The 22,724-nt window shown below is 45.0% G+C and overlaps 1 protein-coding gene across 1 annotated transcript in view; it reads left to right on the forward strand.

Moving 5' to 3' along the window:
- The window catches only part of CISD2 (CDGSH iron sulfur domain 2), a 201,686-nt gene extending 180,085 nt beyond the window's left edge, over nucleotides 1-21,601 (forward strand). The window contains exon 3 of the mRNA XM_069630693.1: nucleotides 20,491-21,601. Coding sequence (XP_069486794.1) covers nucleotides 20,491-20,580 — 90 coding nt within the window. The 3' untranslated portion in view covers nucleotides 20,581-21,601. The remainder of the gene's footprint in view (nucleotides 1-20,490) is intronic.
- Nucleotides 21,602-22,724: the final 1,123 nt, after the last annotated feature.

Consider the following 22,724-nt stretch of genomic DNA (forward strand, 5'->3'; position numbering starts at 1 on the left):
CAGTGGCTCTATATTCTATTATACGTTAATTTCAGATAATACCATTGACTTAGTAGCCTCTTTTCAAATTATGCCAGCTTCAGCAAGTGACCATAATGTAGTTGAAACTAGATGGATCCCACATTATAAGGGGAACTCTCATTACTTGCAATCTAATTATCAAGTAAATAATGCGAAAAATCGATTAAGATGGAATCCAAAACGTATAGCCTCCCTCCACTATAAGATCGAGACTAATCTACAAAATGACTTAAAGGCTGGACTTTACTACATGCATTACATCCAAATAATTAAACAATCAATTACCTTTTGAACCAAAGTAATTCATACCCATAAATATGTATGGAATCCTAATATAAATAACCTCAAGACTGAACTACGTCAAGCAATCAAAGCTTTACCAGTTTCAGGATCTAAAAAATTAAAGATATCACTTAAAACTAAATATAGAAATAAAATTAACCAAATTCTGCAAGCAAAAAGTGGCTGAAGAAATGCTTAAAGCCTTACTTAACAAATCCGCTGGGGAGATTTGGCGTACAATTAATAATAATCCGGGAAATGCACATAAGTCGGTACAGATAAATCCTATTAGTGAGACTAACTGGATAAATCATTTCCAGAATTTGCTCACGAAAATAGAGCCGCCACTCAATAATGAGTAGCATAATACCACACCGAAGTATTTTTTAATTCGATACAATTGATATACTAATAATAATTAAGAAATTAAGTTCATCAAGAGCCCCTGGGTCAGATGAATTAACACATGTGGTTATTAAAGCTAATCCAGATGCATGGACTAATCTTTTATATATAATTTTTTATAACATTTTAATTTTTTTTAGTAAGGGATTTTAACAAATGGCTAATTGATAAAAAAAAAAACAACAAAAAAAAACTGATGGACCCTAATCAGTCTGTATTTATTGCCGAAATAGGCACGACTCTAAACCTCTTGGTATTAGCTGCCATTAAAACCCAAGCCATCCAGAAAAAACAACCTGTCTATTTTGCTCTAATAGATTTCAAGCAAGCTTTTGATTCAGTTACACGTCATAAGTTATGGAACAAACTCATTAAGGCAAATTTCCCTCCATATATAAGCTATTTAATAAAGCAATTTTATTCAGGCACTACAATAAAAATCAAACCTACAACAAACAGCCTTTTATCCAAAGCAATTCAATCAAACTCAGGACTGAAACAAGACTGTCCTTTTGCCTCAATACTTTTTAATTTTTATATTAATGATATTAACTCTTGCTTTTAACAAAGTTCGGTCATTTCCACCTCTTTTAGATAACCATCAAATTTCTTATTTATTATATGCTTACGATTTGGTCATTTTATATAAAACTCCTATTGGCCTACAGAGAAAGCTTTCGGCGCTAACCTTTTTTTTTTTTTTCTTTTCGGGGTTTGTGTTTTTTGTGTTCTGCTGTTCGAAATTAATTTGTCGTCTCTTTCGTTCCTATCAATGTGTTGTCTTATCCATTTTGAGGACTCCAATAGGGCTTCCATCATCGCTGTTTTTTCACGGTTTTCACCCGCGCTAGATCTCCAAGTCTTCTTTGCCATACAGCCGTATTTTCTGCCTCATGGTTCAGTCTTCCTTGTATTTGGGTTGTAAATTACTCAAATAAATTCGTTTGGAGTGTATCATTGCCAGTAGTGTTGAATTGTCTTTCACACTCTCGTTGCTGATCTCGTAGAGTTTTGTAAATGGCGCCATGGAGATTGTCATTGCGGCCCTTACATTGTTGTGTATCTGGACTCCAGCCGCTAGAGAAAGGTGCTTGTTGTTACTTCGTTCATCCATTGGTTCCGCCCTGCTCCTTTTGCAGCTGTTCGTCTGGTCCTGTAGGTGTTCCCGTTGCCCATTGTTTATTCCATTGTTCTGTGGGGTCCATTCCTAGATTTTGTGTGGGGGCCCCTTTTTCAAGTCTTGGTTCAGGCCCGCACATGAATGTGTCCGTATCTTTGTTTATTCTACCCTCTTTCTTCTCTTTTCCAAGATTGCGTTTATCCTGTGTTTTTTTTTTTTCTTTAGGGTACGGTGAACTCTTTGGTCGTCTTTTTGATAGTTTTTTGGTTTCACTGAGGGAGCTGGGACACAGTACAGGTCCTCATCCTCGTTGTCTGTGTCTGGATGTTTTGATTTCTTTCTCATTCAATCCATTGTTTTCTACGGTTCTCAACCTTATGTTTTATTTGGCGACATTCAAAAATGTCATCTGCGATACTAGAATGCAGTGTTACTCTCGATCCTTTTTTTTTTTTCTTCCATTAACTTGATGAATTTATTTTGCAAATCATGCTCTTTCATCTCATCACAGAACAAGCCCTCACTTTGGACGGTGTTTGTTGTTCCGCCTGTGTGACTGGAAGGTTGGCGCTGGCGTGGACATTGTGATCCCTGCATGTCTGTGTTGTAGACCTTTTTGGGTTGGCTGTGACAACTGTCCGTTCCGTGCTCCTGGGTCCTGTTCCTTCGGTGTATTCCTTGTTTCGTTTTGTCATCCACGCAGTTTATCGGGGTGTTGCCCCCGTTTGAGCATTCTGCCGTGACAGTCATTGCTTTATACCAACCTGTCTCTGAGCTTGCTATAACGCTACAGTTTTTTTAATTTGATGACCAGTCAGAGCGGTCAGTGCCCCCTGCTCCAGTCACGAGCACCACCGATGTCTGTCTGAGGTCTGTGCGAAAAGTGGCCTCCCTCTAGTTCTGCCTCCAATAATTCTGCATCTGTTATGTCTGCCATGATGGCGGTTCTTTCTTTCTTTGTCGTAGGTGAAGTGTTGGAATACCCTTTTGTTTTTAAGTCAAGTTCGTGATTAGTTTTGATGTTAATTTTAGTTGAGCAATCATTGTCAGTCATTTTCCAAGTCGCCTTCTTCTGGGGCCTTGAGACTGTACTTGTCGCTTGTTTCGTTTTCAGTTTCAACAGTGTTTTCTCTTTCAGTTTTGTTTTCATTTTCGTTCAGGGCTAACTGTCGGACAGGGAAATCAGGGAAATCGACATGGTCCACAGCGTTTCGATGTACTCTAGAAGCAGCTCTGATACAATCCCGATACAGATGGACTTGCAGATGTACTTATTGCTTCCGCGTCTACCTCAGACCGTAGTTCTCTTGCTGTTATCGATGGAGTGCCGGTCTCACTCAGCTGGTCTTGTGACAACGCCGCTAGTTCGGCGTCTGCTATGATGTTCGTGGCTGGCCTCCCGCTGGTCGTTCCTTCTTGCGTCCTTGACTTCAAACGGGTATTCGGTCTTCCTATAACGAGCTCGCTCCTCACCACCATTTTTCGCCCGCTTCAGCCTCTGCCTACTGAGTGCCCCGTGAGTGCCTGGGAGAGACTGCGACTCTCCAGGGACTCTGTGCGGCGCTGCACGCATTAAATGGGTTCAAATGTCCAACCCTCTTCGTTAAAGAGACAGCACAGCAGAGTTACCGCTTTCCACTGTGGAGACTGGGATATCTGCCTAGTATACTTTCCTGCCAGGGCTTGTTTCAAGTACACAAACGTATAGCTGCAGGGTATACTCTCCTGCCAGGACTTTTCATCCGTGAGCTTCTGCTCACTCTACCACCTTTGATGGTTTTTGTTATGAAGAGGCTGGCACAGACAGGTAAGTGATATTGAAGTTTTAATTAGTATTTAACACAGGAAGAAGACCCCCAACATGTAGAGACTCCTCTCCTTCAGCTCTTTCTCCAACTGACAACATTAGAACACTTAGATAACCCCAACCAGGAACACTGCCATCAACATTCCATGACATCATACTTGGGACTCAGCATACAGGAGAGAAACACTATGGAGGGCATTCTCCACTTACATCTTATGAGTCACTACAACACATCTCCCCCTTTTTTTTTTAACTTCACTTATATAATCTAACATCCGATCACCCTAAACAACTTAAGGGTGTCATGTAGACGACCACAATAACTCACATAAATTGGTCCAGTTCTCGACACACATACTATATATATGCCCTCTCTTGACTGCAGCAATTCTGTCTTTATTCCACACTTGCCCTCCAGTCACACGTACGGCCCCTTTCATGACCGCTACAACTCTGACTGGATCCGAATAAAGAGACTCTCCTTTCCTCTTCACAATTCCCTTCTTGATCCTAACCCAATCTCCACACTGTACGCGCAACTCTTTCTTACCTATCTTCAGGTTCTCACGCGCCACCCATTCAGACTTCTTCCTCACCAATGACTTTCTTACTTCATCAATAACCAGATCTGTTTCCCTACTCCTGCCCAGCCACGGCGGACACGCCATGGAATATGGTTTCCTGCCTCTCATAAGCTCAAACGGACACAGACCTGTCGTAGAATGAGGCGCCATCCTTAGGGCCCAGATCCTATTCTGTATCACAGCCAACTTATCCAACCCGCACTCTTCCCCCATGCGAATACTCTCCATCACACACCTATTCATCCTTTCAACTACACCGTTGGATTCGGGATGATATAATGAAGTCCTTTTGTGAGACACTCCACATTTCCTTAAATAGCTGGTGAAGTTCCCCCCTACAAATTGGGGACCATTGTCCGTCAACAAACTCTCCGGCAGACCTTCATTTGAAAATATCTCCTGCAAAGTCTTTATCATGCTTTCTCCTGTTACATCTCTCACGATTTTAAAATTCACCCACCTGGAGAACAGATCCACCACCAGTACTATGAATTTTCCACGTCCATACCTCAATTCCACAGGACCAAGGATATCCATGGCGAGATCACTCCATATCCTGGACGGAAGACCCACGTCCACAAACGGTTGCTTCTTAGCTACAGATCCCTTCCCACTCCTGACACAAAATTGACAATTTTCTAAACAATTTTCTATTTCCCTGTCAAAACCCGGCCACCAATAGTCTTCCCTCAATACACCTTTGGTTTTGGTAACTCCTATGTGACCACTGTGTGCCAACTCTATCACTCTCTTCCTCAATCCAACCGGAACCACAGCCCTTCCCCATCTGAACAATACCCCACCGATGACCGACAATTCATCCTTCACTTCCCAATACGGCCTCGCGCCTTCCGCTATTTCCACTTTCTTTGGCCATGTGGCAGAAACAACATACGGAACTATTTTATTTATGTTCTCATCGCTCCTCATTCCTTCCAACCACTCCTGTTTGGACACATCTGTGTTGACAAACACTAATTCCATTTCTTCATCTTCCACAACACCAGAATCAATTACTCTCACCCTTGACAGATTGTCAGCCAATACGTTGTCCTTCCCGGGAATGACCTCCATCTTGAAACAATGCGTTTGCATTCTGGTGACCCATCCTGCCACCCTGCGGGAAATCTTATCAAGGCCCTTGTTCTCAAATATGGCTTTAAGCGGTTTGTGATCAGTCCGAATTACGAACTCTACACCCCACACAAAGTTTTTGAATCGTTCCACTGCCCAGAAACATGCCAACGCCTCCTTCTCGAGAACAGAATACCTCACTTCCGCTCCCTTGAGACCCCTTGACGCATGAGCTATCACCTCCTCAGACCCATCGTCTTGTTTCTGGGATAAAACCGCACCTAATCCACATTCACTGGCATCCACTGTGATGATGGATGGCTTTCTTGTGTCAAAGCAACCTAAGGGTTGGGCTAAGTTTATCTCTTCTTTTATACCATTGAATTCCGCCTCGCACTGACTATTCCACACAAACTCAGCACCTTTCCTCAGAATCTTTCTCATCTCATGCACTTTGTCAGCATAATTTACCACAAATTTCTGATAAAACTCCGTCATTCCCAAAAAAGAGCGTAATTCACTCTTATCAATCGGTCTTTCTATCCTCTTTATGGCATTCACCATTTCTTCCTTGGGTCTGATACCATTTGCCGACACTTCATGTCCCAAATAGTCCACTTTTGTCACAGCAAATTTGCATTTCTCTTCCTTAAGTGTGATCCCTCTTTCCTCGAATATCTTCAACAACTTACACAAATTCCTGTCATGCTCCTCCAATGTCACTCCACTCACCAACACATCATCCTGAAAACAGAAAACACCCATCACCCCCTTCAGCAAGCGATCCATAATTTTCTGGAACACTGAGGAAGCGGATGCTAACCCGAAGGGCATCCTCCTGAATTGAAACACACCTTCATGTGTCACAAACGCCGTGACTTTCCTACATCCCTCCTCCAACTCCAACTGATGATAGGCTGACGTCATATCCAGTTTAGAGAAGTACTTCCCTCCACCCACCATGGTTAACAATTCACCCATGTTGGGTAGTGGGTGCCTGTCCACCAATACACACTTATTTAACTCGCGCATATCAACGCATAGCCTCAGATCCCCTGAACTTTTCTTCACAATGACGACCGGGGAAACCCATTCGACCCCTCCTGCTCTTTCAATCACACCTGATTTAATAAGTTTCTCCAACTCCTTCTTTACTCTGTCCCTTAACACAAAAGGGACGGGCCTGAGTTTCGCCACGGTGGGAACACTGCCTCTCTTCAACAATATCTGATGCTGAAATCCCTTCACACTTCCCAATGTCTCGTCAAATACCTTCCCATGCTCTCTCACATACTTGCTATATGTCGAACACACTTCTGCTACTTGTAAAACTTGATCAGGATGGTTGGGATCTAATCTGATTCCCAAATTCTTTTGCTCTCTCCATCCTAGCAAAGATTGGCCCTTCTTTGTCACATACACTTTCCCTTCACAGCATCGTCCTTTAAATTCAAACTTACTCCATACATACCCCAACAAATCAATCCTTTCTTGGTTGTACCCCCCTGGACTTATATCTGGCACCGATAATGTCGACACCGCCCCTTTCATTTCCTCCTCAAATGCGCTTTTGGATATCAAAGTGATCTTCGACCCCGAATCAGCCATCATCGACACCTTGCATCCATTCACGGTCACGACAGTATATGGGCGCTCACAATCATCCGGGATATCATCCCTACCAACAACATTGACAGTGTTCACAATGACATTTTGCAAAGTCATTACGGTGTCATCTTCTGATGACCTCCCCTCTTCCTCTTCATTCACGTATAGGACTTTCCTTTGGTTCATTTGGCTAAACTGATAGTTCTTGCAGCACGTCCCAAAGTGTCCTCTCCTTTTGCACTTATTGCAGATCGCCTTCCGCCCTGAACACACCACTGAAGAAGCAAAATGAGTCGCACTGGCGCACCTATAGCACAATCTCTCATCCTTTTTATCTTCTCTTTGCGTTGACTCTTGATTTCTTCTTTCTTCTACATTACTCCTCTCCTTCTGTTTGTTTCTTCCCTTCCTCTTGTTCTTCCCTTCATTCACCTTCAATACTTCCGGCTTGGCTTCTTTAGTATCTCCTCCTTCAGCCTTCGATAGCTTGGCAACACATGCCAGCGAATGTTCTACACGTTTGGCTAAATCCAATACCTCGTCCAAGTTCGGCTCGTCCTTCAGCCACAGTTCCTCGCGTATCTTATTTGACCGACAATGCGTCATGAATTGGTCGCGAATGTGCTCGTCAAAACTTCCTTGAAACTTACAAGTTAGAGCCAGACGACGGAGGGCAGTTACATAGTCTTCAACAGACTCCCCATGGGCTTGTATGCGCATGCGGAAATTGTAACGTTCCAAGATCGTGCTTCTTTTTGGGTTGAAATGTTTGTCTAGTCTCATCAAAGCTGACTCGAACTCATTCAATTCATCCCCGCTTCCATCACTTGCTAAATGAGGGAGAGTCTCAAAAATTCTTTGGCCTTCATAACCCAAAAAATGAAGCAATAACGCTAATTTCCTTTCGCTGGAATATGCCGTTCCCCCGGCTGCTTTCATATAATGCATAAAGCCCTTGCGCCATTGGGGCCAAGCAATTTTTGCCGCCCCTGGCGTGGGCATAAATATGGGTGGTCCAGATATGCCAGGTAAAGCTGCCATGTCTTCAGGTCACAATTCTATTTCAGAGGAGAGGTTTTTTTTTTTTTTTTTTTTTTGCACTGCTAAATTAAGTCCTGTGCTCTTGTTGGAAAAGAGAAAAAAAACTCAAATTTGTTGAGTTGACACAACAGGATTTTTCTTTTTGATGCTGGAATGCCTTTGCTGTCACTGGAGGCTCTTTTTGCTGGTATAGTTCAGTTTCCACCCTCTCAAATGACTTGCAGTACCACTGTACCCACAACAGTGCTGTATCAGTTGTAATTGACTCTCTATTACATGTATTATGGTAAAAGCGTTGCTCCCTCCTGATGCAACATGTCCTTCTATTATGAGGAATACGGTAATTCGGCTCGAACAGTATTCCTTCCTGCTTGAAGCAAAAAAAAAAACCCGTGGGGATGGCCCGTGCAGTAATCCGCGGCGGCGAGATACAAAATGTGCACTTACTTGGCAGCGGCCGCAGGGGTATGATGGCCGCTCAACGCCAGGGACCAGCGGAGCAACCTCCCCCCCCCCCCCCCCCGCGCTGATGTCGCCTGTCCAGCACGTCTCCAGACGACGCTTACAAGGGTAGGCGGCCGCTCGACGGTAATCTCGTCTTTCGTACTGGGGGGGCCGCTCAACACACGGAAGGTGCGGAGCAGCCCACGGCGACCCGCGGCTCCTGCTGGCTGGGATGGGGCCGCCGCTTCTATTCACACGGGCTCTGGGGCAGTACCGATCGTCCCTCTGCGGGCCACTCCACGCCAATGGAGCTCGACGGTCGTCCTGTTATCCGCACTGGGAGGCCGCTCAACGCACGGATGATGCGGAGCAGCCCACGGCGAACTGCGGCTCCTGCTGACTAGGGTGGGACCGCCGCTTCTCTTCGCCCGGGCTCTGGGGTCACTCAGCGGCCTTCAGGAGCAAAACAAGTACGGCTGGCTGCTGGAGGTCTCCTTTCGCCTGTCCGCTGTGGCCACCTCATCCCATCCTCGTCGCCATTGTTATGAAGAGGCTGGCACAGACAGGTAAGTGATATTGAAGTTTTAATTAGTATTTAACACAGGAAGAAGACCCCCAACATGTAGAGACTCCTCTCCTTCAGCTCTTTCTCCAACTGACAACATTAGAACACTTAGATAACCCCAACCAGGAACACTGCCATCAACATTCCATGACATCATACTTGGGACTCAGCATACAGGAGAGAAACACTATGGAGGGCATTCTCCACTTACATCTTATGAGTCACTACAACAGTTTTACCTTATTGATTAATATATTTGGTTTCTTATATATGGCCTCATGAGCATCTGTCATATGCTTGCAACATGCATTGACAAACTTGAAAGTCTCACATTTCAGAAAACTGCTCTTTCAGTCTTTATCTGATTTTATGAACCGTTCCTTTACTTACTCTCTTTTGGCTTGGTTATGTATAATTCTGCCAGTTTGGTGTGTTTGCCAATACGCCCCAATATTCTCTCTGTCCCTTCGTGGACTCACTGGATCGTGATGGTGTTTCTTGTCTCTTTCGCGGTCTGCCAGTGACGGTCTCCTGCTGCTTTCTGCTTCATTGACAGTTTCTCAGCAGCTTTGCTGCTTCCTAAGGCCTCTGCTGATCTCGTCTGCTTCTTCATGGGATTCTGGTGAGTAAAACGCTGCTCTCCGACACCGGCGAACGCCCTGCAGCTGTTAACTGCCTTCTGCCATTCTCACCGTCTGTCACCTGCTTCCAGCTGCCTTCTTCCTTCAGCTCCTTGAGCTGGTTGGCTTCACAGACGTCTTTCTGCATGGAAAGGAGCAACCCGCTCCTCCTAGCAACTTCCTCTTGTTTCTTGCTCTGGCGATTTAAATGTCCCGGGCACAGATGTGCACTTGCTGTCACTAGAGCATTTCCTGTGCTCGTGGATTCCCATGCTCTGCATTACTCTACTCCTCTTCCTCACAATGTTGGGATTGTGGGAGTAGTAGTCCCTTCCTGAAACCACTGTATGAATGTTTGCAATCAGTTTAAAAGGCAAACCAGGTTTGGAGAAAGAGTATGTGGAATTAACTAGTGTCTTGCATCATTTTACTACTTTTCTTTTTTTTTTTTTTTAACCTTTTTTTTATGCTCGGCAGAAAATAGAAATACAAATAACACGGCACACTAGCAATAAATCAGCTTAGCTGGCATTGACAGGAGGTAAACCGCAAACTAATCCACCCAGGTCTCGGGGACAGTTTCACGGCATAGGTGTCCTCTTTCCCGGTGGCCTCATATCAGGGGTGGCTGGGCTAAATATCCTTGGAATTCACCCCAAATATCCTTGGGCTTCACCCCAAATATCCTTGGGCCTTGACATACACAGCAGTGTTTCCACATAGGTTCCTTTGCAGTTCTCAACCTACGTCCGGTTCGCCAGCCAGTCCCTGCCAGATTGGGGGGTGGTGGGGTGGGCCCATCCTTCCACTTCCGAAGTATACAACGTTTGGCAACTGTGCACCCCACATTGAGAAATGATCTGTTCCGTCTCGACGGTATGCCTCTCAAGAGCCCAATTAGAGCCCCTCTGGGTGAGGTTAGAATAGGCAGGCCCAGCACCACAGATAGTACATTAAACACATATACCCAAAACTTGCCTAGCCTACCACAACCCCACAGCATGTGCAAGTGATCAGCATTTTTCAATTTACATCTAGGGCAGCCGCTATCAGCGGATGGATATATCTTGCCAATGCTATTGGGCCTGTAGTACAGTCTATTGAGGATCTTGTATTGCATCAGCTTGAACCTAGAGTTCAGCGATACCATTTTGGTGAGAGCACATTTTGTATCATTAATTCAAAAGGTTGACTCCCAAGTCTCCCGCCCACTGGAGCCTCACCCTGGGATTCAGCAGATCCACCTGCCCCATAACCATTTTGTACAGCGTGGCCACCAGCCTATGCCCCCCACAAGAATTGGAGCTCATTTTCCGTGGGTTCAAGGAGGGTAGCCCTCCAACCATGCAGAGACAGTGGCCCTCCATCTGTAAAATTGTTCCACCTCTGTCACCGTACCTGTGTTTCTGCTTCCACGTTTGCTGTGAGAGGAATTTCCCATCCGGAAACAGGTCTGCCATGGCTCTGCATCCTAACCGCTCCCAGTGTGTGCTGAGTGACCTATCCCAGATGGGGATGGGGGTGGGGGTGGGGGGAAGGGGGCGGAGTCCAGGGAACTTTTACAATGGCAGCCACCTATAGTACCGATGCCCTGCCCCCATTTTTGCAAAAATGGCATGCCACGCTGTGACCGTAGCAAGCGCAGGGTCGTAGGGGAAGCCATCTTTGTAAGCTGCATCCAACAACCATGTCCTCATATAAGTCTTGTTGGCTGCTCAAGTCTGACATGGGTTGCGGCAGGGTCGTGCTCGTACCAGTTTACGGCGAATTGCGCCTGGGCAGCCAGCCAGTATGTCTCAAGGTGTGGTGCCACAAATGCCTCCCGCGCCCCCCACCCCCTCAAAACCCCCAATCGTAGGGCAATGCCATCTCCAAAAAATGTTTCCCGGACTGCACCTGCATGGCACAAGAATTGGGAGAGGGAAACGTGTAGTCTGGTGAAGTAAGCTTTGCCCGGTCAGAGGGGGGCGCGTTAGTATAGATGTATAACAGTTTGGGAAGGAGAATCATATTGACCGATGTAATGACCCAGACATGGGAGTCCACACAACCCAGGAATATGGAAGGGAGACCTACGGGCTGGGAAAAGAATCAAACGCGACCTGTATGGTAGGCGAGTGGTGGGAACACGCAAGCAAACCAACCTACCCCAAACAGAGGAACTAAATGAGTGGGAAAGCATAACATCAGTGCCTGGGAATGCTTGGAATAATAAGAACACCGAACAGCTGACCATGGGTCAGCCCGCAGAGACGATGTTACCGAAGCGTCCCCGCGAGGACGAAAACCCCGACTCCACGGGCCGAGAGACAGAGAGCCGTGTCCAACCGGGAAGGTCCCGTCTCGCCAGAGCGACACTGACGGCAAGAAGGAAGGGTAGCTGTCCCCGCTGGAACGAAGCCCCCAAGTTCTCGGAGTGAGAGCGCCGAGTCCAGCCGGGGAAGACTCGCCTTGTCAGAGCAGCACTGGCGGCCAGCGGGAGGGAGGAAGGAAACTGTAGCCGCGATGAGGAACTGGCTACAACTGGCCGCCGGATGGAAGAAGCCCAGTCTCCGCCTGGAGACGCGGTCCGCGGGTACTGCAAGTGCGAGCAGAACACCAACCACGTGTCCCGCGGAACCAGCGTACTGGAGGAAGGCGATCCGCTTCAGCAAAGACACAGGCCCACAGGGGGGAGTTCTATTACAGGCGATACACAGCCCGAACATGGGGGCAACCAAAACAGCAGACACTTACCTGGGCGGCAGCAGGACATCCAGGGGAACAGGGTCAGGGAAGAACACGGAGGGTGGCTCACAAGGAAAAGGGGGCGGGGCCTATGGGGGTTTTTATGCTCCAAGACAGGAAGTAGACCCTGATTGGCCCATTCTTACCTGCCTATATAAAGAGCCAGATAGTTGGAAGATGGGTGCTCATTCTTGTTCTCCTTGCAGAGCCGAGCAGACCTGGATTCCGGAACTACAGGAAGCACCTGGGCGTATGAGGACTAAGTGGAAGAAGATTGTCAGAGGTCCTTATAGCGTACCCTACAAGAAAACAGAGGAAAACATTTGCTCTACAAAAAGAACACCCAGAAGAACTCTGGGAAAAGAATTTAATTTTGCTAACCAGCATTCTTTTGATAAATCTGAATAAAGATCAACATTTTCTTTCCTTTTAACCGCCTATCTTGCCTCATTGTCACAACCGAGTCCAATTTACCTGCCAGTAAGATGGGGACGGGTTTCCAACTGCTTAGTTTGCACTCCACATACTGCTCCAGAGCGGCATAGTTGTCACGGAATAGGGAGTTCTTTTCCCCAGCCATGGTGATCCCCAGGTATTTAATGTGATCGGGTGACCAGCGAAGGGGAAAGCCCCCGACCAGCTGTCCCATGTTGGCCATTAGCAGGAAGATTTCAGACTTGGCGTAGTTCAACACAAGGCCTTAGTAGTCTCTGAAGTCTCTGAATCGTGTGATGTCCTGCATTATCGGATCAAGGTTCACCTGCGGGTCTCTGACGTATAACAGGACATCGTCCTCGTAAAGGGAGATGGCAGATCTTATTTTTTTGGATTAACTGTGAGCCTGGCTTTTCTTAAGGCTCTGGTGAGTAAGTATCAATGGTGTAGAGGTTCTTTCGAGGAAAACTCTGTCTCCCAATTGATCAATCAGGTCATCTAACCTAGACCTAGGATAACTTTCAAATTGTGAGACGGCATTCACCTTCCTGAAGTCAATGCAAAACCTCCACGGTTGATCTGGCTTGGCAACAAGTACTATCGGAGAAGCCCAGGGGCTTTGAGATGGTTTGATGATATCCGATTTCAGCATATTCTCCACCTCCTCTATGACTACTCCATTTCTGGATTCTGGTATCCGGTAGGGTTTAAAATGGACCACCTTTCCTGGGGGTGTACTAATGTAGTGAAACCCTCCCTGGCACAGCCCTGAAAACATTGGGGGAATTGCACTAGCAAATCCAATGTGTCATCTCTCCGGTTTTGGTGTAGGACAGAAGGAATTAGACTGTTGTTAGTAGATTCTTCCAATATAGGCTGATTAATACTACAGTATTTTCAACTGGGTCTTCTCGCCAATCCTTGAGGAGACTTATGTGGTATATGTGTTTTTTAACTCTTCGGGCAGGTTGGGACACCCAATAGTCACACGACCCTGTTTGCTCTATTACCTCATAAGGACCATGCCATTTGGACAACATCTTATTCTCAGATGATGCAAGGAGAACAAGGACCTTTTGTCCAATAGAAGAGGATTGGAGTTGGGCTTTCTTGTCATGGTAGTTTTTCTGATTTTGCCGAGCCTTGACCATGTGGGTTTGAACTATTATTCTAACATTAGCCATGGGCTCTTTTAATCATTGGACAGTTTGTGAAAGGGGCACGATGGCCTTTTCCCACTCTTCCCAGGTGTCTTGTGACCTATCAAGGACATCCCATGGCTCTCTACCATATAATAGCTCAAAGGGAGAACCCTTATTGAGGACTCGAGGTTTTTTGGATGGCAAAAAGGGCTCAAGGTGTCATAATATCCCACTTTTTGCAGTCAGCCTCAACTAACTTCTTCAGGATGTGTTTCGAGGTCTTATTAAATCGTTCCACCAACCCATCAGTTTGTGGGTGGTAAATGTATGTTTTGAGAGTCTTTATATGTAACATTTCCTTTGTTTATGACATTAGCTGACTCATGAAGGTAGTTCCCTGATCCATTAATATTTCCTTCGGGAACCCAACTCTTGAGAAAATTGGGATCAAGTGTTTAAGGATCTGTTGGGTTGTATTATTACGTAGTGGAAATGCTTCAGGGTAACAAGTTGCATAAGCCACTATTAGCAGTATGTACCAATTTCCCCAATTCCGATGGTTCAAGGGGCCCAACTATGTCCATGCCTATCCGTGAAAAGGGTACATCAATGATTGGTAAAGGTTGTAATGTGGTTGGAGGGGGCATCTAAAAACTGGCCTTCTGGCACAGGGCTCAAGTAAGGACAATGTTTTTACATTGGTCTAGATCCCTGGCCAGTAGAACCAAGTTAATATTTATCCGATGTTTTAGCTGTTACTAAATGACCCCACCCCCACCCTCCATTAAATGAGAGTGAGCGATCTCGAAGACCATTTTTTAATGTGGGTTTTAGGTACCCTTATCTGTGACCGGGGGTACCATCAGGACCAATATCCCCTCTAAATAGTAGTTTAACTTTAGGAAAAAAAATGGTCCTGTCTCTCTGCCCTCCTCTTCGGGTAACACCCGAAAGAAGGGTTCTGCCAGTAAGGGATCATTCCTTTGAGCGAACGACAGATCAGAAATTACCTTGGCTTCTTCCCCATGGGTTTTAGGTGGTGGTAGCTCGGATGGTCGGGGGGTTTTAAATCTGCTTCTCCAAAGCCTTTACTTACCCCTCAGTTTTAACAGAATGTTTAGTTTCCTGTGGTTTAAGAAGTAGGCCTTTCTCTCTGATCCCCTGAACTATTTTTTTTTTCTCTTGCCTTTATCTGATAGGTGTCCTTTCTGCTGTTTTGAACTAATATTCTGTGATGCCTGCTTGTCCACCTCCTGTCCTGATGTAGGATGTCCTCCAGACCGTTGCTCCAGTGGTCTAGAGGATGCCCCGACCTGGTCAGTTCTGTGTGCAAATGTGTGTGTTTCTGTCTGTTTAGGCCCACCCTTGTCCTTGTGAGTCGGCAATCTATCCGTTGATAAGAATTGATGATATACCAGTCCGCCAGTGATTTCACTGTGGAGGGAGTGAAGGGAAACAACAGTATCTATAGCCTGTAGGGGTCCACAGATCTTGCCATCAATCAAAAGTGGCTCTAGACTTTGTTAGCAGTGCAGGCTTTTCTCGCACCCAGGCGTCCACTATCAAGCGAAATAGCACAGGCCCCACACGTGTGCTGACAGATGGAACAGGTAATGTCCGCAACAAGGGCGTGTAATAGTAATCCCAAGGTGCACAGCAGAGACAGTCGCAAGCCCACTTGTACCTCTGTACTGTATACCAGACACAGAACTCCCCAGCGTCAATTACTGTGGGCTGGGCATGGGGTCATCCATGCTCCCACAAATCTGTTTTCCTGGTGCTCTGCCACCAGATCTGCCGGTCCTCAGTGTGCTGCTATGGCTGCTGCTTGCCCAACAAGCCCCCCCCCCCCCTTCACCAAAACCAGTGCCCTATTCACTCTTCCGAATCAGCTTCCCAAACCGCTGTTCCCGGCTCTTTGTGTCCGAGTGTGCTGGGAGCCGTAAGCAGACCACCATCCACCTGCGCTGTACTTGGCTTCACTGAAGTCAAGGGCACTCGCCACACGCCCTTCACCTACCCAGGGGAGGGGCACACATTTCGGAATTACATATTTCCTTGGTCAGCCACCATCCGCTATCAAGGCTGGCGCACTAACAGGGTGCTCCTCGTCTTTGCTAGATGCCGCCCGCCATTTTAGATTGGACACTGTCTGACAAGACTGTTTGTGTTTATTCCCATCCACAATCATAGCTCTTTAACACTTTAAAAGTCTGAGGAAGGATGGAAATTAATACGCTGTAAAAGCATTGTAGTAAGCTTTACTCAGTAGAGACCATCTTGGAAGCCACGTTCTAACGCCCCATTGAGTACTCCTCTTAGGTCCTTCCTGCACCTACCCATCTTCAATCATTGTGGCCTCCTATCTGTCTAAAGAGACACTCACATTTTCTGGGATTTATGTTGTTCCATGCTTTTTTTGTTGTTGTCTAAGCGGAGATGGTTTAGGTGCACTCTTGCTCCTCTGTGGCTTGTTGCTTTACCTAGCACCACCACCACTCCGTGTGTCCTGGATCATCCTGGCGAAAGTCCAGTGTCACTCTTCAGCTCTTGTGGACTACAGGGTACTATTTCCTTTCTTCTCTGCTTTGACCTCTTTGCTTATTCTCCCCTTAGCCAAGTCGGGAATCTCCTTAGGACTCTGGGTCATAGTGGGTCTAACTTGGTCTATCTCACCTCCCCTCTGTTCTCCATCTCCTCTTCTGTGCCACAGCCTTCTAAAGGATAGAGGTTTCTTGCATTAAAATGCACAGGGTTTTTTGCAATGATTCCTCTTGATGTGCATGATCCCGAATGTAAAACACACATGCAAACTAGCTCAGTTTTGCATCTTTGAAGTGTAATGACTATGGCGAGGAAGAAAAGTCAAGGAGGGTAATGCCCTGATCACGTATTGGTAATCTTGATTACAGAATCATTGCTTCCTTGTCACAGTCCATAGTGGGAACAGAATTTTGATGTGCCCAGTTTTGCTTTGGAACCTCAGAGATTTTTCTCCTTCTGTTTAGAGGTGTTACAATGGGGGTGGCAGGGCAGGGTGACCCTGTCTCTGGGTTTAGACGAACCCCAAAATGTAAAAACTGTGATGAGGAAGAGATGACTCAGCATAATGATAATTACCAATACTCTGTTCATTTCTGAGGACTGTAGGTAGGGGTAAGCGAAATTTCCACTCACAAAGCAAAAAGTGTGGAATCGGCCTGGAATACGGTTCAGCGAAATCACTATTAGGGTTCCGCCGCCACTGAAATTTCACCCAGTTTTGTGCGTAGCGTGATGTTTTGTTCCTATGTTGGTTTTGTGTAGCGTGACGAGAAACTACGTACATGTCTTTATTTCGATCTGTGCTAGTTTTGTGCAGCAACACGAGAAAGTTTGCCTATGTCTTTTTATTTTGATCTGTGCTAGTTTCGCACAGCGAGACGAGAATCTTTGTGTGGTTCTTTTTCGATCCGTGGTAGTTTCGTGCAGTGGCATGAGAAACTTTGAGTGGTTTTGCAAGATCTGTGCTAGTTTCGCGCAGCGACACGACCAATTCGGTGCTGCTCTTTTACATCTGCGCTAGGTTCGCGCAGCAGCACGAGAAACTTGGTGCCGCTCTTTTCAAAACGTGGGGGTAGCGGAACGGCAGATTGGGCCAAAAAGGATTGCAATCTTATAGATTTCACTTCCTCGGCTGGCAGAATGGAACTAACAATTTTATCCAGCCCTAACTATAGGTGTTAATAAATACAACCTCTGCAAAATATGACTGTTGCCTGATCAGAGGGAGAACAGTGCAGGCATTGTAGCAAATATGGTGTGCATGGCATACTGTAAAAGCCTCTTTCTCAATCTTCCTACTTCCACTCTGCTACAACTCATCCAGAACAGAACCACATGACTTATCCTTGGCCTCAATCCCAGGGGCTGCATCTCTCTGGCGCTGAAATCCCTTCACTGGCTCCCCATGGCTGCTAGGATCAAGTTGAAGACCCTCTGCGTAGTCCACAAAGGCCTGCACGATCTACAATGCTCTCTTTCTAAAGCCCCCCGCTCGTCCTCTTCCAACTCTTTGCGGGTGAGCCATTTTTGTAAGCAAAGATTTGGGGGTAGATATTTATCCTCTCCAGGTGCCTCGCTCTGGAACAGCCTCCCTGCCTCTCTCCGTCTTGAGCAGGAGCTCCTTAAGTTCCAGAAACTCCTCAAGACCTTCCCCCTCGCTTCCTCCTTCTCTATCCCTCCCCCCTGCTAACCTCCTATTTTCTCTCCTTCCTCACTCCTCCTTCCCTTCCTAACTCTGGTCAGTTTTAATGACTCGTAGCCTGGTTCACCCTCAGAGGCTCACATGTCCCAGGCTCCCTCGCCAGTCTTGCTCTTGCCTCTGGGCCTCTGCACTATGTTCAGAATACTGCACTTTCAGCATATGCTCCATGAGAGGTGTAACCTCTCTGCACTTAACCCAGGGCCCAGCTGGACTGGGCGCACTTTCTCCCCCAGCCCCTTCCCTCGCACATCCATCTGCACACTGCTTGACCTGAAAATTATTAGGACTAGTAAGTTCTGTCTTGTCCTCCCTTTGTCTCCCCTCCCCAGTTCGGTTTCACCTGAAACACTTTGTGCACTTGCACTAGGAGAAGTGCCGTCAGGCCTAGTATGCTAGTTACTTTTTTTGTTAGATCATTCTGAAATTGCAAGGCCTAAGAATGACTACTGTACTCCCTTGCTCCCTTCCCGCCTTGACACGCTTTTAAGCACTTCACTTGTGTATAAGCGCTGTACAATTACACAATAAACAAACCTCTGTAGGAGCAAGGAGGTTTAAGGGGTGTGGTGGGCTATTAGGCTGTGTATCAACTTGAGTTGGTAAGTGTCTGTCTGTCCCCTTTGTTTCTTTAGTTACCTCCGGACTTTGTGTGTTTTGATCGCTACCTACTATAGACCTCTTGACCGCATCGCTCCTGTGCCATGCTATGTTGCACGTTTCAGACTGGGCTTTGAGTAGGTGCGGTGCCTATTCAGGCAGCTTGTTTTCTTATGTGTGAAATGTGAATCTGCTGCATAAGCAGAGCTAATCAGCGGAAGATATAGCCCGCAGCCGGCAGATTTGATTTCAGCCTTGCATACTGCACGAGGTTTCCTTTAACCATTCACCTTCCGAAATGTTTAGTACAAATGTTATTTTGTTTAGATTTTGGTCCCCATACAGCCTTTTGTATTCGCTCCGTCTTTGATTTCTAATTCAAAACCCATTACATGGATTGCGTTTACTCATGTTATTTTCTAATCTGTGATACTGTTGCCTTCATAGCCCTACCCAGTAACCATTAGGAGATGTGGAGCAGACTCTCCTCTTGGAAAAGTACAGTGTGTTGAATGACATTCTTTATCATGACTTTGCTGTCTGACCAATGATCCCTTTGTTTCTCCAATCTGTGGGTTTTTCACATACAAAGAAATGGAAGTGACTAATCAATTTCAGAACCTGGAAGCTCATGGAGGGTTCTCGTTAATCCTGCTAAAGGAAAGCGTTAGCTTACGTCAAATAGTTATTGTGGACTGTATGGTATGTGCCCCATCCACCCCAAATGTTTTGGACTGTGACTCCCAATGATCCCTCACGTTGGCTATGCTGGCTCGGCCAATGGGAGTTATCCAAAACATCTGCAGAGCCAAAGGTTGCATATCCCTTTATAACCCCCCAGATTGTCATCCCTCAAACCCTGTGTATAGTGACAATTTCCAGAAGTCATTGGAAGGTTTGAAAGATAAATCATCAGCGTGGTTTTCGAAGGAGACTACTAACATGCATGTTTCAAGGAGACCCTTTAATGTAGGACGGTCAGACAGTCTTGGTATGTCTTACAAGGACTGTACAAGGGGTAACTGCCATTAACAATATTTTGTTAAGGCGTCGCCAAACTCTGTCAATTTATCCAGAAGAAGCACACGTTTCCTGAAGATCACTGAACTTGAATTGTCGATGCCAAAGGGACACAAAGAAGGTATACATGGAAACTGTAAATGTTAAACAATTTGAAATATGGCATATACTGCAGCGTCTGGTGTTAAATTCGAAAATATAAGGTCCAAGGATTACAATTTGGAAAAAATGAGGGTGACAAATTTATTTTTTAAAGAAGCAATCATTAAAAACAATTCTGAGGAATTAGAGTTCGAAGGGCATCTGAAGTGAGTTGAGGATGTGTGAACTCATTTTTATTTATTAGGATGATGTGTTTTTCTTCTTCAAAGGGCGAAGGACACATTGTTACAGGGAATGTAGAAGGGGTGGCCCACAAGGCAAAAGCCATGAAGGGGGTTGTCCCACCCGTTGTAATGCTCAAATGAATTTGTTACTTCCAAGTGGTGAATATATTTGAGGATTGACGGGACTGAGCGGGCAGATGCGAGAAGAGGAGCAAAAGGAAAAGGACTTTAAATCTAACCTAAACAAATGGCATGCACAAAGAAAATTGTTATTTTCAAAATTGCATTTTTGAATTTAACTGAATAACAATGCAAAATATAGTAATAAAAAAATGTATTTGAGGTTTCATTTTCAAACCTGAGACCTATATAATCAATAGAACAAGCTTGATTATGCTTTAATGCTTTTTGTTTTTGGTATTGCAGTTCCCTGTTTGCGATGGGTCCCACAACAAACACAATGAATCCACAGGTGACAACGTGGGGCCGCTCATCCTCAAGAAGAAAGAAGTGTAACTGACCCGTCCTGTCCTTTCACATGGACTGTGTCTCCATATATCCTGTCACTGGATGTGAATCGTAGTGTGTTCACACTGTGTTTAAGACTTGTCTAGAAGTCTTTGAGAAGACACTTAATTGTCGTTTGAATTTTTAGAAGCTCAATGAAGTTGGAGGGATCTATCGATGTTAGGTTGAGGTTAAAGGCTGAGGACTAATTTAGTATGTTATATGGCCACTTGTGCTCACTTTTCTGAGAAGTGGTTGGGTGGCGTAACATTCTAATAATGAACAGTTTGTTTTCCCATTTGTAAGTAGTATGCTATTTGGGCTTGCAATCCTGTTATAAAGGTGGACTTACCATGTGGGGGGAGGGGCTTGGGGGAGTAGAAGCTTCGGTTGATTCTACAAGAGCAAATATGCTACATTTCCAACTTTGAGTGCCTGAAGTCCTTTTTTTTAAAAAAGAAAAAAGTGTATTTTTTCTATGCTTTTTTTAAAAGAAATTGTTTCTGATGTTTATCCTCTTCTTTTTTTTTATTGATCTATTTCCTATTTTCTTCAACATAAAACTGCAAGGCATTCAAAACATTTTCAAGTATCATTAGTGAGGGATTTTGAACACCATTCCGTTTGAATGAGCGAGCATACTTTAAAATCTCTTATAAAATAAGATCCTGTTAATAGGAGTTACTTTCTAGTCCTCTTTCTCCCGGTTTCATTGCGAAGGTCCGTCCCAAACTGTTAAGTTTAGCAGTGACATTATATAGATCTAAGGTGAGTTAGTTTTATAATCTTTTGAACAAAGCCTTTCAATTTGCTGGTGAGCTGGAAAACAAGATCATGTATGTTTAACCTTGTACATAAGAACTCAAACTGTCTGAATTATTTTCATAAATGCCTAAAGACAATGCTTAAATAACCTATCTGCACTGCCATAATCTAGGATTCCCTTAGTTGAGATTTGTATTAGTCGCAATTTCTCGCTTGTGATTTATTTTGGTACCAAAGGAATGAATACAGCTCAAAAGTGACCAAAGTTTGCACTATTCACTGCTTTATCCTATTTTCTAATGTGTATATGTCTCCTTGCAACAAACCAAGCTATACTATCTGACCAATAATTTTGGAACTTTTCAGCTCTTACTGATTCTGCAACTACTGATTGAGGAGAAGAATTCAACCTGTACAACACTGGCTCACTTTTTGGTGACATTTCTAGGATATTAACTCTGTCTTTATTAAGGGTCTAGCTTCGAAGGAGGATGGGTGGATGTGGAGGTGGAGGGGTTAGGGGAGGGGGGGTGATACCCCCTCCCAGGCTTGCACGCCTGTCAGTTTTTCTTTGATCATTCGGATCTCTATGTTTGGTTCAGCTCTGCAGTCAGTCAGTCGGTCATGCAGCATTTTCATGCGATATGCAACTTGACTGAAAAAGAGCCATCATGCGCTGATTAGAATACTATTGTGAAAGAAGAAAAGTTGGACAGATATGGCACACCCTAATAGTGAGAATTTAAGTGTGTAGGATTAAAGCTAACTTTTAAGCACTTAAAGAGATAGGGAAAGGAAGTATGAGGTGCAGAGGAGAGAGAAGCAACCTTGACACCTAAGTTGCACACAATAATGAGAAACAAGATAAGTTCCCAATTTGGCAACTCACGTCCCCTGCACACTTTCTAGTGTCTGGAATACCAGACCAACAGTTGATTTGTTATTTAAACAGTGTTTCTTATCATATTCAAGGGAATCTATGAATTATATTAAATTCAGAAGGACAGACTGTTAAGGAAGGTAAACATTCAATCAAATGAGGTCACAAGAACCAATCTTCATTTTTATTCTTGATGTTGAAGCTGTGGATGGCCCAACGCGTTTTGAGTGGTACAACACTCTTCATCGGGGCAAAAACAATGTTTCTAGAGAAAGATATGTTCAATATTTACATTAGAATTCAGCTTAGATCCAAACAATGTAAAATAATAATTTTGACACATTATAGAAGATATATAGTGCCCATGTGCGAGCATTATTGGAGCTCAATATCCATGGTTAAAGATACAGACTAAACAGTAAAGAACATCATGTCAGCCACTCTAGTATCATTATATTAAGGTAGGGGTCAAGTTAAAGGAAGGTATCATGATATTCCCTTATCAATG

Source organism: Ambystoma mexicanum, chromosome 6q (assembly GCF_040938575.1).
Source record: "Ambystoma mexicanum isolate Mex_15411 chromosome 6q, UKY_AmexF1_1, whole genome shotgun sequence".
Taxonomy (NCBI): domain Eukaryota; kingdom Metazoa; phylum Chordata; class Amphibia; order Caudata; family Ambystomatidae; genus Ambystoma; species Ambystoma mexicanum.